This window comes from Rhinolophus sinicus, chromosome 13, assembly GCF_057876585.1.
Source record: "Rhinolophus sinicus isolate RSI-liver-muscle chromosome 13, RSI-T2T, whole genome shotgun sequence".
In the NCBI taxonomy this organism is placed as follows: Eukaryota; Metazoa; Chordata; class Mammalia; order Chiroptera; family Rhinolophidae; genus Rhinolophus; species Rhinolophus sinicus.
In genome coordinates, this window is record NC_142513.1 from 60656371 (window position 1) to 60673978 (window position 17608).

At 42.8% G+C, this 17608-nt stretch overlaps 2 protein-coding genes and 1 long non-coding RNA gene across 13 annotated transcripts in view; 1 reads left to right on the forward strand and 2 right to left on the reverse strand.

Annotated features, from left to right (window-relative positions):
• LOC109453618 (uncharacterized) overlaps nt 1-4932 on the reverse strand; it is a 21671-nt gene extending 16739 nt beyond the window's left edge. For 5 of the 6 annotated variants that reach the window (XR_016018283.1, XR_012491341.2, XR_012491340.2 and 2 more), the window contains exon 1: nt 4727-4931. This is a non-coding gene — a long non-coding RNA (uncharacterized LOC109453618). Of the gene's footprint in view, nt 1-4726 lie in introns of all 6 variants that reach the window. The other variant, XR_016018281.1, reaches the window with a different exon arrangement.
• TM6SF1 (transmembrane 6 superfamily member 1) overlaps nt 1-14349 on the forward strand; it is a 21817-nt gene extending 7468 nt beyond the window's left edge. For 2 of the 6 annotated variants that reach the window (XM_019743443.3, XM_074317855.2), the window contains 7 exons: nt 802-905; nt 2565-2647; nt 3277-3398; nt 4859-4963; nt 6648-6740; nt 6907-7026; nt 14130-14349. In XM_019743443.3, coding sequence (XP_019599002.1) covers nt 802-905; nt 2565-2647; nt 3277-3398; nt 4859-4963; nt 6648-6740; nt 6907-7026; nt 14130-14321 — 819 coding nt within the window. In that variant the 3' untranslated portion in view covers nt 14322-14349. The other 4 variants (XM_074317856.2, XM_074317858.2, XM_074317857.2 and 1 more) reach the window with 4 other exon arrangements.
• Nucleotides 14350-15710: 1361 nt separating this feature from the next.
• HDGFL3 (HDGF like 3) overlaps nt 15711-17608 on the reverse strand; it is a 33567-nt gene continuing 31669 nt past the window's right edge. Inside the window, exon 6 of the mRNA XM_019743446.3 lies at nt 15711-16937. Coding sequence (XP_019599005.1) covers nt 16932-16937 — 6 coding nt within the window. The 3' untranslated portion in view covers nt 15711-16931. The remainder of the gene's footprint in view (nt 16938-17608) is intronic.

A 17608-nucleotide genomic window follows, 5' to 3' on the forward strand; every position in this document is an offset into this window, starting at 1 on the left:
GACGCCGTCCTGCTTCCTGCTTTTGGAAGTATGCTGGTTATCCAACCCGAGAGGAGCCAGAGGAAGAGTTCAGTTCGGCAGACATTGGTTGATATGGACTCTGGGGTCCTAGCCCTGCTCCCTCTCTCCAGGTCTGCCGTGGCAGGGAGATGGCATGGTCCCAGGGCAGTGACGAGACTCCCACTCAGCAGTCCACAGAGTGAGTGGTTGGGGAGGCCTCATTGGTTTGGTGACACTGCTTAGCATTTTTAAAAGATGGCAATGGCAGTGGACGGCAAACATTTTCCAGAGAAGACTGGGGAGGTGGAGGGCTTCCCAAGCTGAAGGGACAGTTTGGGCAAAACCTTGCAGACGACAAATAATCTGTGTCTCTCCACTCTAGGCTGAGATGCAGGTTTGCAGGGATGATGCTGAGTTCATTTGGGGACATGTGGAGTTTCAGGCGATTGAGGGACATCCTGGCAGATGTCCCAGTGGCAGGGCTTTGCAGGTCTTGAGCTCTGAGAAACATTCCTGGTGGAGAGAATGGGGGCCATCAGAGTAGTTGTACCTGAAGGTCTGAGAGAACAGGAGCTTGTCCAGAAGGTGGGGAGAAAGGAGGGCCTAGGGTTTTGGTGGCTCCAGGGTAAAGCCATATCTTCATGTTCCCACCGATGTTGTAATTTCACAGGATGAAGTTTTATTTTAACAGACTAACCTAAATTAGTTCTGTTCTATTCCACTTGTAATACAGGTCTGGTGTTGTGTGTGGACGTGTTCGAGTCATACTTAAAGTGGACTTCTTTCTAATGCTTCCCTCAGGGTGAACCGTATCTGAACACTGCGCATGGGCACATGACCTGCTACTGGGATGGTTCTGTTCACTACCTGATGTATCTGGTGATGGTGGCAGCCATAGCGTGGGAGTAAGTTGGCCTGCCGGGGGTGTATGTGTGCCTTTGCCATCTTAGCAACCCTCAGTGGGTATGTAAGGAAGACGCACAGAGGCAAATACACAGACAGGCACAAACAGACATGGGTACCTGCTCGGTGGACACAAGTTAGGCCTGGCTTTATGTTCTGGGCCCCACTGCCTTTTGAATGTGTCCTTCTGATGAGCCCCTGCCATGGCAGACCCCTTAACTCTCTGATTATGTTTTCTCAGAAGAACAGTCTCGTTCAGGAATGTAAGCCCAGCACATTCTAATTCAAAACTTCCATCTCACGTCAGTTCAGAGCTCTCTCTGCCCCCCATTCAGGCGCAGCCCTGAGGCTTAGGGGCCTGCACTGAAACTGGGGTGTACGGCCCGTCTCTTTTCTTTCTCGACTCACTCTGCGCTGGCTTCTCTGGGAATGTATGTACGTGGGGGTAAAGGCAGAGGGGCTGAGTCTTAGTGACGTTTGCTGTCCTCTGGCTATTGGGCCCCTTCATTATGATGTGCTAGGTCTGGCTTGGGGGGCACGTGTGTGGGTTCTTTGGAGACCCCACCACAGGGCCCTCCACACTGCGCCATGCTCTCTCTGGCTGAGTATGTGCCCGTGGTGGTTCTTTCTGCTGGGTTCCCTGTAGCCCAGAAGGCAGACCCTTTGGAGTGGGATCCTTTCCAGACGGCTCAAGTCCAGCGACCTTCTCACGCCTCCTCTCAGTGACAGGTTAGAGAAAGCCACGCATCTTTGTCTCCCCCACACAAGGCTGACATTCAGGTGGACCAAATGCCGGCTCAGTGCCTCCTCTCCTTCCAATCATGGACTCGAGGACAGCTCCAGCTAATTTTTGGACTTTTCTAGGTACCAGCCTCTCTGTTCATGAATGCTCTCAAGCTCTAGGGGACACGTCAGGTATTTCTGAGAATGCTTGGGCTCGGCGCAGAGGCTGTCATGAGGGGGCCAGGGTTTCTGCAGCTCCATTAGCTTCCCCCTGGGGCAGAAGACTGGCTCCTGCTGCCCATCCTCGTCCTTGGGATGGGCCTCCTGTGACCTGCTGGATTTGGCTTGGGGGTGGGGCAGGGCACATCGCACACAGTCTCCACTTCCGCTCCCTTCTGAGACTCTCCTTTGGAATTTCTCATCGCCCCTTCTGGAGGTGGGTTATGGGGTTATCAGTTGAAAGAACTTTTTGTCAGCATCGCCAATTAAGAAGATTACCACATGGGGTAGATGTCACTTATTCTCTTCATCTTTGGGGCTGTGGCCAAAATTCGGACACACCAGGAAAAGTCCACTTAACGTCCTATTACTCATACTTGACAATGACTTAAGATGTAGACCCAGTTTCCCTTTTTTGAACCTTCTTTCTCGTTTCATGCATAAGACTGCAACGCAGGACGCCTTTGACAGTGTGAGCTGCAGGGAACAGATCAGTGTAGCAAGCATGGTTCCTATTCCAAAGGACACAGTGTTCTATAACATACACGTACGGAAAGGAAGTTCCATCACCAGGGTTCCTTGTGTTTGATTTATTACTTCCAATTTAGTAAGTTTTGATTCATGCTCTTTACTAGTTAGACTAAAGATCATATCATGGGTCATTGTTTGTGACTAGAATTCTAAGTCAAGAGTACTAAGCCAAGATTTTTTCGTTACAGGGAAAGTTATAGAACCATCGGCCTATGTTGGGTTGGATCTATTATTATGAGCATTGTTGTTTTTGTGCCAGGAAACATTGTAGGTAAGAAACTTTATCTTAAAATTTCACTTTCATTTTCTGAAACAATGGAGATTGTTTTTAAATAGAGAAGCTATTTTGCTTGTAATCAAACCAAGAAATTCCAAGCTTAGTAAAAAGGTGTTTTGCAGAACTGTTTTCCTTTCCTTAATCTCACCTTTTAAGAAGTGTTTTTGAGCAATTTTCAGAAGTGTACATTGAACAATTAGGCAATTTAATATCAGTGATTACTGACTTTTAGAGGCACCTAGAGGGGTAAGTATTGTGTTTGTGGCTTCATTCAGTATGCAACTACTTTTTACAACTCTTTGTATTATGTGTAACTCTTGATATACTCTGGGAACTCGATAAATGTACTGGAAAATTAAGACTTTAAAGCTAATGTGAAGGAGGTTATTTATGCATGCAACAAATCAGGATATTATATTAAACATACTTTTAAAATAGGATATGCCTGTTAAACACCTAACGATTCTAAGTTGACCTGTTTTTTGGTTTTGTCTCATTAAAAACATTGTCTGGTCCATAGCAAAATTTTAGATGACTTGAGATGGGGAGGGATCCCAAATGTTACTTGTGTTTATATATGTTTTGGGCAAACTTCTGACTTTCTCTTTCTCTCTTTTAAATAGGGAAGTATGGAATACGCACTTGCCCTGCTTTTTTCTTAAGCATACCATATACTTGTCTTCCTGTCTGGGCTGGTTTCAGAATCTATAATCAGCCATCAGAAAATTATAATTATCCCTCAAAGGTGATTTTTATTAAGCTAAACGTAACCCGTTCTCAGACTCCCAGGGCTCAGTCACGTCCACTGGCCACTGAACCGTGCCTGCATGGACTGGAGCATGTGGGGCTGCCCATCCGTGTGACTGTGTGGATTCTACCGTGTGGGTTCAGACCTGAGTTGCGGTGGCCAAGACAGACTGTTTCTGTCTGAATACATCTGTTTCCTCTGCCAGTGGTCACCGTGACTCTTCCTCTCAAATTCTGCATTAGCATGCTGTGTGGTTTGTCTGGGGCTGTCAGTGGCCTGGAGTTTGAACACCTGGGCACCCCTTTCAGAGATACCGATGCAGGTAGTGCCCCGAGGGGAGGCTGGGAAGATACTGCCGTTCACGGCGGCACACACAGCCATAGGGAGATCCAGGCCCATGGAAACTGGCTACAGGACGTCTTCTGAGTCAGCTTCCTTCCCTTCACAGCCAAGTGGTCAAGGTGACACAGTACTGGCCCGGCAGGTACTCTGTTAAGGTCTTTGCTTCTAAGCTAGTGACATCTTTCTAAGTTTCGCTTCTTTTATAGGTATCAGATCCTTAAGCAAAATTCTTTTAAGCGAAACTTAAATATATGAAAATATGAATTACTAGATAATCAGAATGTGATGATTCATTTTACAACGATTTATAATAGAATTCGTCAAAATGCATTTTAATTTACAAACAGTTCTTTTGTAAACATTTAGACACCCGCCATGTAGACTGAGGTTGGCACACTGACAACTGGTCCTCCCGTGCTCTTATCTGAGGAGTGAGGTGGTTGTTACAAAGCCACAGCAAACAGGAACCATGGCCTTGGTCTTGGTGCCGCGGCTGCTGGAGGCCCATGTCAGTGTGTCAGCAGTGTTCCTCTTTATATTTTTAAATGTTAAAACACATGGGTGGCAGGGAGAAAGGGAATCATGCAGTGCTGACAGAACAGAAACTCAGAATCGCTCTGCAAAGCAATTTGGCTCGATTCTCAACCTTAACAAATTTAACCCTTTAAGTCTTAATTTTGTGAAAAATAAATGTGTGTGTGTGTATATATATCTCTATCTATATATATATGTAGATATAGATCTATAGATATATAAGTATCCAGAAAAATATAGCAACTATTAATAGTGTGATAGGTTTATGGTTTACTTTTTTAAAATGAGTGTATCTTACATTTATAATCACAAAAATGCTATTTCAAGAAGAAAAAAAAAAGGACTCAGAGCTAGAAGGGCCCTTCAGAATCACATGGCCCATTCTGCTCATTTCATGGATGAGGAAACTGAGACCTGAGGGGGGAAATGACTTTCCTAAAGGTACATGCCTGGTGGTTTCTGATGGGCGCTGTGAATCTTCAGAATCCCTTGTCATCCATCATCATAGCACGTGTGTTTCAGTAGATCTCAGACTTCTTGGATACTTTGGGCCTGCTCATTAGTTACCCACTGTATTTTAGGTCGTTCAGGAAGTCCAAGCGAAGGACCTGCTGAGAAGACCATTCGATTTAATGTTGGTCATATGTCTCCTTCTGGCAACTGGATTTAGCCTGTTTAGAGGTTTGGTAAGCATAATAGATCAAAATAACATTCAAATATATGTGTATCGGACTTCCTAGCACACTAACAACGTATTCCTCCCATTCGAGCCTGGAAGGCTGGTCCTGCTTCCTGCCACTCCTACCTGGGTCCAGCCCACACCGCCCCTCCCAAGGGGGTGGTCCATTCTGGGCTGCTTCAGGTCCTTAGATGAAACTGTCCCCAGAGGTTTCTTCCTCCCTGTTTTAGGGCAGCTGAAAAATTAGCCATTAGAGTCTCATTCTTCTGGTTCCTTTGATGTTTCTGATTTAGAGCTCCCAGGTAAAGTTGATAACTTAAGACTGTGTACAACTGTGGCCCATGGCCTCCAGGTGTTTTCAGGAGCCGGGAGATGGGACTGGCGGCTACCAGAGTGAGGAGGTAGAATCCTGGCCACTTAACTAGTTTTGGGGCCTTGGAAAAATTACTTCACCTCTTTGACGCTCACTTTCTTCCTCTACAAAATAACAGAACCTACCTTATAGTATTGTTTTAAAGATGAAATAATGAACAACAGACACTTCAGAGGGCCTAGTACATAGTAAGTGCTCAGTAAATGACTGCTGTTACTATTTTTATCGATCAATGATTCTTCACAGTGCCCCAGTTTCACGATTTATTTTTAGGAGAAACAAATTTGAGCAGCCAGAATTACACGGTCAATTATGTTCAGTTCAATGACAATTAGTAACTGTCCTAAGCCTGCTGTCCTGCAGAACAGCTGGGGAGCAGCGTGGTGAGAGGAAGCTGTGGTAGCGGACTCACTGTTTTGGGGTTGGCTGGCTGGGCTCAGCGTGAGAAGGGAAGTAAAGCGGAAATCAGGGCCATAGGCTTCACTCAGACCACAGAGTCGTGAAACTGTTCTTTGGTTAGCTTGCTGTAATTCCCGAAGGTAAGAGAACAACACAGATGAGTTCCCACTGTCCTCATGCCCGTACATGAGAATGTGTGCGTGGGGGTGTGCACATGCTTGGTGGGTGGGCATTTAGGTGGGGGCACTGTGACCAACTCCGCCACTGGCCTGTGTTCATATGCGTTACCTGGGTGGGATAACATCCACGGCCAGGGCATGAGGGATGATGCCCGAGGGAGGTGACTCGGAGGGGACCCAGTAATGTGCCAAAGAGACACGTTCTGTGGCCTTCAGGTCTACTCTGCGGTGACCAAACCTGCTCTGCTCTCTTTCAAAGTGAGGTGGCTTTGGATGAGAGGACCCCTCTTTCAGACCCTTGTCCTTTACCGCCCCCAAAGGCCATATACTCTGCGAGGCACTGGACAGAGGGTGGCGTAGTAAGATGAATGTGGTCTAGAAATGCACTCTTCTTCCTGCAGGGAATAGCTGGCTAGTCATTCCCAGGAAAAGTGAAGCTGGTGAACTAAAGCAGGCTGTGCTTTGGCTGGCGAGCGCCAGATGCTTATACTGAATACTCAAAGGTACCCAAGAGCAGAGTGTTAGTTTCCAGTGCCTGCTCCACTATTAACCTCTGCTTGATCTCCTTAGAGCAAATCGGCAGAATATTTCTCTTTCCCTTTTACTGATGAGCTTCTACAATACATAGTTTTTGTTAGATAGCAAAGCAGCTTGTGACTAAACCTGGCACATTCAGCCTTATCAGCAAACCTAAGAACCAGATGTGACTATCTTCGTAATGAATTCATTTCTGTTCTCAGATTGCTTTGGACTGCCCAGCTGAGCTCTGCCGATTTTATGCGCAATTTCAAGAGCCCTATCTAAAGGATCCTGCTGCTTATCCTAAAATCCAGGTCAAGTAGTTACAAAACCTAAGATTTTTCTAAAATTAATTTCCTCTTTAAGAATGGGAAAATGTGGTCCCACGTAAGACATAGGATGGAAATGTTAACTTGTCGTGCTGTTCTTCAGGCCAGGTTGACCATGGATTTGCTGATGATGTTTCTCTGTTCAATACAGATGCTGGTCTATCTGTTCTATTCTGTCCCTTACTTTGTGGTTGCACTTTATGGCTTAGTGGTGCCCGGATGCTCCTGGATGCTTGACATAACCCTGATACACGCTGGCGGTCTAGCACAGGTACTAAGCATATGCTCCATTCTGGAAGTGTACTGGGGGTGGGGCTGTCATGGCTGAATAGCTGAAAAACATCTCTGCTCGGTGTTTTAGGGTAAGAAATATTAGATATGTTGTGCCCTTTTGTTTTACAGTTCTTTAGAAGACCTTCCTGCATATACATTTTATTTAAATCTCACAGTGACTACCTGGTAGGTGCACCGTCATTTATACCGGTGAGGCCCAGCAAGGTTACGTGATTTGCCCAAGGTCACATACCCAGCAAGTGGCACTGCTATTTATAGTACCTTTTCCCAGTTTCTAAACTCCGTGGCTGCTAAAGAGAACTGAGAGCTGTTATCTATAAGATATAGCCCTGGCCCCAGCTTGGAACAGGTGTTCAGTGAATGCTACTGCACTGAACTGGAAATGAAATTAGCTATGGAATTATCACACAAAGTACATTTTCACAAAATAACAACTAGCAAAACAAACTCATCTTATCAACAAGAAAGAAAATTAAGTGATTTTTATCTTCTATTTTCTTACTACAAGTAAAGAAACTAAATGAACTTATCTTTTAAAATTATCTTCATCTTGCTCTTTTCAAGCAGCATAAGAATGAGGTTCATTCAGAAACTCCAGGCATATTCGTCCAGTTCATTATAACCATGGCACAGTAACTGATGGCAAAAAGACACACTAGAATTGACAGGGTTGAAAAGTTATGGTATTTATGGGTTAACACAATGGGTTGTATTCTTCCCATCTGAGGTACTTTGTAGGAGCTTTAACTCTTGTTTGTATCAATGAGCCTATGGGAAAACCGGTTTCGTTATATGTCATTTCACTTAAAGTTGTAGAACCTATCAATGACTCTATGTGAGGACTTATTTAATATCTTAATATCAAAAAAGTTGATGCAGCACCCACAAGTAATGGTTGCTGTCCTTTCCTTGAAGGACTTAAGAAGGAAGATAATTAATATTTACCCTCTTTGCAGACCTCTGAATTCCTGACTCCTCAGGCTTTGGTTTTGGGTCTTTATTTCCATGTCTTTCAATACTAGCTATAAGCTGATGATTTCCAATTTTCTATCTTTAAACCACAGTTCCCAGACTCCTTTAAATTCCAAACTCAGTCCTTTCACATGGATGTCTCACTAGCATTTCAGATTTAATGTCTAAAACAGGACTCTTGGTTCTGCCCACAACTTCTCTTCCATTTCCCCCATCTTCCTTGCAACTCAAGTCAAAAACTTGGGAGTTAATTCTTCTACTTTCTGTTCCCTCACCTACTCTATCCAGCCTGTCACCAGGTCTGGTTAGTTCTGCCTCCAGAGTAATTCTCAAATGCACTTTTTTACAGCCTCGTTGCCACTAGTGGTCTGAGCTCTCATCACCATCCTTCATGTGAGGCCAACCACGCTGAATTTGTGTTATGGACAGGCTGGCTACGTGCTCTGCTGGAGTAGCAGATACTCAGTGCCTTAACACAATCAAGTTTTATTTCTCGCGTGTACAAAGATCAGGTGGGATTTTTCCAGAGCCAGGCCTGGAAGGGAGGCAGATAAATGTGGGCTTCCTGTGTGATGACCACATGGCATTCTCTAAGTTTTTAAAAAGTCTCCCTGAGAGATGAGAAAGCTAAGGGTCCAGGAAGCTGGGTACTTGCTGAAGGTCACAAAGTTACTAAGTGGCAGACTGGGGATATGAAGTCGTGTCTGACCCCAAAGCCCACATTCTTCTCCACTGTTATCCCTCTCCTCATGCAGACATCAGCCATGCTACACAGCTCCGAGAACGCTATGTAAGGCATTGTGTGTGGCATGAAGGAGTTGGAGAACCCTCGGGGGTAGGAGGCAGTGCCATCAAGCTGGGCTGAGTGGGCTTTATTAGACTAAGGACACACTTAGGCATGGGGCGTGCAGCAGGTCTGAGGGGAGAGTAAGCCTTGGCTTTTGTTTTCTTGGCCTGGTTCCCCGGCCACATTTTCCTGTGCCCTCAAGGACACAGGGCCTCCCACTCACCCTACTCTTACCAGGCCCTTTCTTTAGAGGATGAGATTGCTCAGAGCTAGACAACTACTCGTTACCTGTGTGCTTTGCCTCTGCATGCCACGTGTCATCGGCTGGGATGCTGGTACGAGTGAGGCCAGGCGTTGGACCTGGTCAAGTCTCAGAAGACTGCCAGCAGCCAGGAGGTGTGAAGGGCACAGCTTGAGGCAAATGGGTGCTTGGAGCTGACTCAGGAGGACTGACCCCAGACTGTACCTGCTGGTGAGGCTGAGCCTGCAGATGGGCACCTGACTCCAGCCAGGCGGTTCTGGGAAGGGCAGCGTAGACAGCAGAGCAACTGGCAGCAGCAGCAGCAGCTTCGGCCAGACCCCAGGCTTTGCAGGAATCTTTGGGCTTGTCCATCACCACTCAGTGTAGCAAGGTAGCCTGAGCCTACAGACTAGATCCTGTAAATGTCAGAAGGATGCTTCTCCCGACCCAACAATGTAATCCAAAAATTACGTGTCTGACATTCCCATAGCTCTTGGCTGGGCTTTAGTATCTACCTATTCCGCGTGTTTAGCCACAAGAGAAGTTACAAATCATAGTGCTACAAAATAGTGCACACAATGAGAATGTTGAATTCTTGTCATGGGATTTGTTTTCTACTTAGCGAATACTTCTTATGAAATGAATGCTCCTCTTGGGAGGGTATCTGACACACTCCTCACAGAAAGCATCCAACATTACCTTGACTAGCACCCCTGCTTGCTACCATTCCTCATTTAGAAGTCTTACGCAATCATGATCCTACAAACTTCGTCAAAACCTGCATGTATTGAAAGAGCTAGTGAATTCCCAAGAGCCTATGCAATTTAACAAGAAAAATACCTTTGAAAAGCTTCTAGATCAGTACAAGTCCATAGAAAACATTGTGAAGTAGTTACTGGTCCCTGATTTCAGGCCGTGCAGGAGTCTGCCAAATCTGCCGCCTTCAGAAGTCGAAAGATCAATCAAGAAGTAAAAGAAAATCAAATCAAACCAGGATGCATTTTACCCCAGAGTTCCACTGGGGACGCATTCATAACCCAAGTGTCTTCCCATAGAAATTCCTCAGCATAGGATTCAAGTTGCAAGTCTAATTTGAAAAGTATTACAGGCTCGTTAGATCCATTCATTAGCATTTTCTATCAATTGAAGAATTTTTTTTTCTGCTAAAGTGTCACTGAAAATTAAGAGAATCAGAGCCAACAGAGTCAAAATGGCTAAGAGCGTGAGCTCCAAAGGCAGACTGGTTCCACCTCAGCCATCACTAATGAGCTCAGTGAGCCTGGTATTTCTCTCAGATCCCGTTCCCTCTTCTGTGTGGTTAGGATAGTAACAGTACCTTTCTCATCGAGTTGCTGTGAGGATTAAATGATGCAATATGTGTAAAGGGCTTTGAACACTGCCTGGCATGTCATAATCTATGAACCTCTTCATTGCTATTATTTTGTTGTTGTTAGAAGAGTCCCAGTAAGAATCTGGAGGGGAAATACCTTATGTTGTTCAGAAGATCCATTCATTAATCTGTAGCGATGGGTATTGTGTGTAATAACCTAAAAATCAGAGAAACTGGGAGAAAGCTTTGGGGCAGCTTCACAGTGGGTTTGGCAGGGAGCCTCCACGCCACCGTTAACCCTCACGGCCACGGAAGCAGGAGCGGTTCCGTTTCAGCCAGGCTACGCCCTTCCCATCCAGGCCTCGTCCTCAGCTCCCTGGCTATGCAGGTGCGACATGCTTTCTCATAAAGGGGTCTAGAGGCCCATCTGCAGATAATTCAGTTGACTCTATGGGAGGTAAATTTTATGTTTCTCCTTTATGGAAACCTTTAAGAAATATCTGAAAGCTTTATGAAGAACATGGGTAACTGGGATACTAATGCAAATCCCATTTTAATCATGTGCTTCTGGGGTGATGCCTCACTAAACATCTTTACTCTTAAAATTAGACTTTGGGTTTACTATTTTACGTGCTTATTATCCTTTAGTGGAGACAGACAGTCTTGAAATTGTCAAAAGGTCAGCAAGGGGATCTAAAACCAAAGAGCCTAGGTTTTCAACGAAGTAGAGTACAGATCCTGGACAGGTATTTCGGTTGGGTTTTGAATCTGTCTGTGGAAAAGCCCCATGTACTTGGCACGGTCCTAACCTCTTGCCAAAGATCAACTCATTGAACCGGCATGGCAACCCCAGGAGCCGGCTCCGTTATTAGCCAACTTCTACAGATGAGGGAGCCAAAGAGGTTACATACCTAACGCAAGGTCAGACTGCTGGTTTGCGGTGTAGCCGGGACTGGACGCTGTCAGTCTGCTTCCAGGTTCAATGTCCTTAACCACTAGACTATGCTGCTCAGAAAAGCCTACAAAAACGGTAACACAGTCCTGGATTAGCTACTTATACTGTATTGGCCAAAGAGCCTGGCTATTGTCCCAATATTCCCATTCGTTTTGACCTGTATTTGTGTGGATACGTGAAACTTAGTTCTCCTTTCTGGAGCCAGGAATGTGCTTTTCAGTCACCCCTTCCAGACTGTCTCTATAAATATAAGAAAACAGAGCTACTAAAATTTAACCTTTCTTTGCCTTTATTATCTCATTTTCTATCCCAATCATCCATTCTAAAAAAAAAAATTAAAATTAAAATATATCTCATGTAAAGGTGAAAAATGATTTAGAATGGAGTAGACAAAAAATTATTAGGGGCTCCACCTCACATCACTGAATTTTGGAGCAATGTGTGGGATCCATAACTTGGACCTACAAGCCTGGGCCATGTCAGCTCAGCAGCAGACCCCAGCACAGTGCTTGGGCCTCGTCATAAGGTGGGAGACACTCTGCAGCCCCTTCTCACCTATGTGCTGGGGACTCTCCTCAGGTGAGGCTAAGGTTCTTCTGAAACTTCAGAAGCCTGGAAACAACTCCAGATGCTGAGGCTGGGTGCCCACTCCGCTGAGGTGTGGCCACCATCATACACACACCATTAGAACCATGGACAGCACCAGAAACGGCAGAAAGCAAGCCTCAGGCTGCTTCTCTCACAGAAATGCACCTCTTGATCAAAAATAACATCGTCTTTGCCCCATGAAATAATTCTGAAGACAAAGGCCTACTAAAACAGGTATAAAAACAGAGAAATGCTTTGTAGAAGCTTTCTGTATTTTGACAGCCACGAGACCATTGTTGTAGAATGTTTATTGAGCTCTAACAGTGCGAGAGGTGGCACACAAAAAACATCAGACAGTACCTGCCCGGTGGGCTTACAATCTACTCTAAAGACAGGATCATGGTTTCATGTGGCCATGAGTGTGCTGTTGGAGAAAATGAGGTATTAACTGCACGGTTAGTGCAGGACAAAAGCCTCAGGAATCACTGGCTGTGCTGGTTTCCCATGCGAGTAGGCGTGATCGCTCTGATCACCCATTCTCTGCAAGTAGGGTTGGCATTGCCCCACGTTTGGTGCTTTCTATGATGTGTACAAGTGTCTATAAAGATAGAGACACCAAACCCACACTTCTGAAAATCAGGTTTCAAATCTGGCCTCCAGTACAGAAGAAAAACATTGGTTACAGTCAGTCAAACACTGTTATTCCAAACAGGCCCTAGGGGAAAATAGTGCCGGGAGCACTATCCTGTTAAGTGTTCCCACGATGTCCACAGGACCAGCAGCTCTGGGCAACCTCTCAAATACCCTTTATTCTCAAGGTCACTTGTCTTCAGAGCCCAGAGAAGAAATGCTTATGGGCTGCTGGGTTCCCTTTAGGCACCTGCCCCGGGAGGTGTTCGAGGGCAGAGCCCTCTTAGGGCCTGGTGGACCACAAAGCAGGTGTCCTTGGCAACACACCCAATTAATTTGATTTCTATCTCCAGAGAGCAGCAAACCTATAACAGAGGTCCCCAGAATGTCCCAGTAACTTATATAAATGTAGTCTGTTGAAATATCTGTCACTGATATAAAGCCATACACGTGCTGCTTATGAAAACCTGTCCTTTGCTTGTCATGGGAAAATCAAGTGCTTAGTAACACCTTTGTCTGTTAACCTCTTAGCAGAATAAACTGATTTCATGTGAAAGGAAATGCAAGATAACATATGTATTTAAAGCAAATTATTTAGTTTTCATTCTTGTTATATCTGTGCCTTTCTTAGACTGTGATACCTTCTGTCTCTTCCCTTTGATTCTGATGAACTATTAACTCACCACCTATTAGTTATACCCCCAATTCTTTATTCCTGTGTATCTTGAGTCTCAGTAAGGTATGAAAATGCAGACTCCAGGACTGCACTTTGTAATGATACAAGGATCCTGAGCAAATCCCACAGAAAGAAACCTTTTCTAATACAGTTCCCCCTGTACTTATGAAAAGTATCAAAAAGACCAACCAGCACATTCTGATGTGTGTTCTGAACAAGTAAAGAAGCTCTTACCTTTCCATTTTATAAGCAGACCAGCCGTACTTCTAAATAAATTATAATTAGACTCAAAAAGGTCGCCTTCCTGTACAGTTGCCATTTTATGGAGAGCAACCATAAGTCCATCGCCACCTGCATCGGTAACCTTATCTTACAAAACAACTTTTAGCATTTTTGCAAGTTGCACGAGAAACAAATACATGAATGAATAAATAAAGCACCAAAGATACATAATGAAAGGCTTTGAGCTCTTGCTACAGGGAGTAGGTGACAGACTAATAAATGAAACTGAGGTCCTCAGCGCTTTTCAACTCTGCACTTTCTTAATTTTCACTGGAACACGCTTTATGAGCCACTATCGAGACCTTATACAGGATGTTCAGAATGCAAATCAGGAAAAAACAGACTTTTCTCAGATTTTTCTGTTAGACTGAACTAATGTTTGGTCTCGGGCACTGCTCGGGTTATAAAACAGCTGGTGAAATAAAGCCACGCTAAAGGTGTACTTTATTTGAACAGTTATGTCAAGACTGGCCCTAAATTCAATGACATACTGACGACTATGGATTGTTTGAAAGTACTGTTTTGAAGGCAGAGGAACAGGGTCTGAATTCAGAACTCATTGTACACCCAACTGAACACAAAGTTCATGCTTACCCTGTTTTGTTTTTTAATGCAACAGGCTCAGTTTTCTCACATCGGTGCTTCTCTTCATGCTAGAACTGCTTATGTGTACAGAGTCCCCGAAGAAGCGAAAATCCTTTTTCTAGTATTAAACATAGCATACGGAGTTCTTCCTCAGCTCCTGGCCTATCGTTGTATCTACAAACCAGAGTTCTTCATAAAAATAAAGGCAGATGAAAAAGTTGAATAAAAACATTATTTCATGTTGTTCTTCTCTATATTACTGACTTTTGTTATCCTGGTACTGGTATTTTGTCCCATTCCATTCCCTTCCCACACAGGAACACTTAAGAATATATAAATTCTTCTTTCTGCACTATGTGTGTGAGCTATATATGGTATTGTGTGGGTATGTTTTCTTTTTTTTGAATAAAAATTGAAGTGGAGAAACAGTTTAAAGAAATAGTCAAAATTGTGAATAAACTTGACCATCTATCTCAATATTCTGTTTGCACATGAGGGTGAAAAATTACAATTTATCTCCTACAATAGTGAGCATGGAAATGAAACGATTCAAAAGTGAATATGGTTTATGCATATTAAAAGTTCAAAATAGCAAATAGAGATTGGAGAAATATTTTTGCATAAGATGTATATGCTTCATTATCAACATTGATATAAAAGGCAAATTGCCAGAATATTTTAAAATGCTATTTGAAAAATGTTTTCCCAAGGAAAGCATATTATTTACTGCTGTTTTAATAACTGCTTTTACTAAAATTTCTTTGTGAGCCTAAATAGCTAAAGAGAGATCAATAATTGTATTGTTACCCTTAATGGAATATTTGTTTTACTGGTAACTGGAGATATTTCTATTGCATTTCTCTGTATATTTTTAATAAAATTTTTGGCCTTTTATGAAAACAAATCTCATTAAATTTGAAACATTTTTTTTCCAGAAGTTTTGCAGTCTTTTTAGGCTTTTTATTTTAAAACTTTGTCAGTAGTAAGTTCCAAGTCAAAATGCCATCTACAGTCTCCTTATGTTTTAGTGTGAGCAATGAAGAGCCCTTTTGACACAGTAATTACATTTCATTAATTTTAAATCCAATTAAAATACTCAAAAAGTACCTTTTAAGGAAAAAGAACTGGATTGTCATTCCTACTATCTTTTAATGAACTTTTCACATTTGGAATCGTGAGTATAAAAGAAAAACATTAGCATTTGCTAAATGAGAGAAACCCAAACACAGCTGCCTCTGCTGTGGCCTACAGTGGTAGTGGGGAGGGGGGTTCATACCCTGGACCACCCTCATCACCCTTGGCCACCACCATCACCGTCACCATCGGCATCATTAATGCCCTTAGGCTTTTAGAGCGTTCACGTTTTCTCTTCATGTTATTTATTAGCTCTTCACCAAAGCAAGAAAACTAAAAGAAAATGGGGTCAAATCAATACATGGATAATGTCAAGTGTCTGAATTTAGGGTCCATCGAGCTGGTAAATATCTTAGATGTATAAGCAATCACGGAGCTTTTCCTCTCCCTCCCCGCAGTGTTTACAAACAAACAAACAAGCAAACAAACTAAAGCCCAGAGAGTATTTAAAAAGAAAAAGAAAACCCTCACCTGCACTTGATTCTATTGTCAACTTGCTGTTAACAAATTTTGCTTTAATATATGGATTACATTAATACCTCACATTACATATATGAAGCCAAATTACACTAACTTAGTTGTTTACAACCTCAAATCTTACTCCCAGTACACATTCCAATAAATTTATTCTGTAAAAACAATACATTTTTTTGTTTTTGATTTTTTTTTTTTTTTTACAGTAAACTTTTCAACTACAAATCTCGAATACGCGAAAGATGGTCCAAGGACAAGCATAACAGGATTGATAAAACCCAAACTGACTAAATGTGTTCTCACAATATAAGCTGGCATAAAAATAAATAAAATTCTCTATTATCACAATAGCAACAATAATGTACACATAATAATGGTTTGTGGATGGATATTAACTATTCTAATTCTAGTTCTGAAAGAAAATGAGTCCATTTTAAAAGTCTATATTTAAAAGTCAGTGCTTTGTCTGGTTTCCCATAGGGCTACTGCTGATTCCTGCTTTAAAATGTAAAGTACCCACATTGAGTAATTCGCTCACATTGTATTGGCAGTGGGAAAAAAATAAATTGTTGTCTTTATTTTGGAGTAACACAAAAAGACTCACTGACTTCACATATAGAAACTGAGTTTGTGTACATAACAACATGAGTTTTGAGAAGTATAAGCTGTCAACTAGCTATTTCTAATACAGAATAGATATTTTACAGTATGATTAAACTTTACACGTGGCCTCAAAACTGAAGGACAATTTTAATTTCATCTTCAATATGCCAACGTTATATATCTAGGAATGGTTCCTGGGTTCTGTCACAGAGAGGAAATACACATTATGCTGAGTGGTCATTTAAAAAAAATGCGAATTTATACTTAACTGAGTGTTTGGTGATGGTGGAGAAAGGCAGGAAAATTATGAACATAACTGCCTTGATAATAGGATCCTAGCCATGTATAAGTTTGTGCAAAAACCTTGATAATCCTTAGTGGTTAAGGACAACTTCATGCAACCAAATAACATGAAATTAAATCAATAACCTTAAAAAAGGCTAAAATATCTTTTCTTTCTTTCCCCAAACACAACAGAGAGGAATGTGAATAATGTACATACAAACTGGGGATCTGTCAATGACAACAAGGACAGTGTTGGTTCATATCAAATCCAAGAATATTAGACAACCAAACACACAACCTTCTTGCGGTTTCTCTCAATATGCAGCATTCAGTACAGTAGTTAAGTCTGTAAAAAAGAAAGAAAACCAAGGTTTAGACGACTGAGGACACCAACAATAAAAGCTACCCACACCTGGACGGTATACAACCGGGTCGTCTGAGATTTTCAGCTGCACTGCAGCATCGACTACACTTAGCAAGAACAGCCTCTGAGGCTTTGTGTTATACCCATCAGGGCAGAAAGCCAAAGGAGCTACTAGGACATTTCTAGTGTTCTATTAAAACAAGGGGGCAAAACCCCACAATAAACTTAAGCCACTGCCTGGCAGGGCACCGAGTGCAGCCGTGCACTCTGCACAGCCCGAGGGCCATGTGTTGTTAGAACACACAGTGAGTGGAGAAACGCAGGGAATTCATCTGCATGAGATCTGTGGTGTCAGAAAGAAAGGTAAGCTGCTTCAAATGTAAAATGCATTTGGAGTGTATGCAAATTATTCTGTATAATATTTACAACTTAATTACTGTGACATATGGCTCACAGAAACACAAGAATTGACAAAATTAAGATGCACAAAGGGAAAGGAAGCCTAGTTTTCTCTTAGAATTCAGACTGCATCCATGTGACAAAGATAAAATATTTCTACTTCCTAAAAGAATGATGTTTCAATGTGGGTCCCACTTTAAACTGTGTCAGGTTACATTTCCCCACAGGGATGCTATTTTTTGTTTTCTTCATCA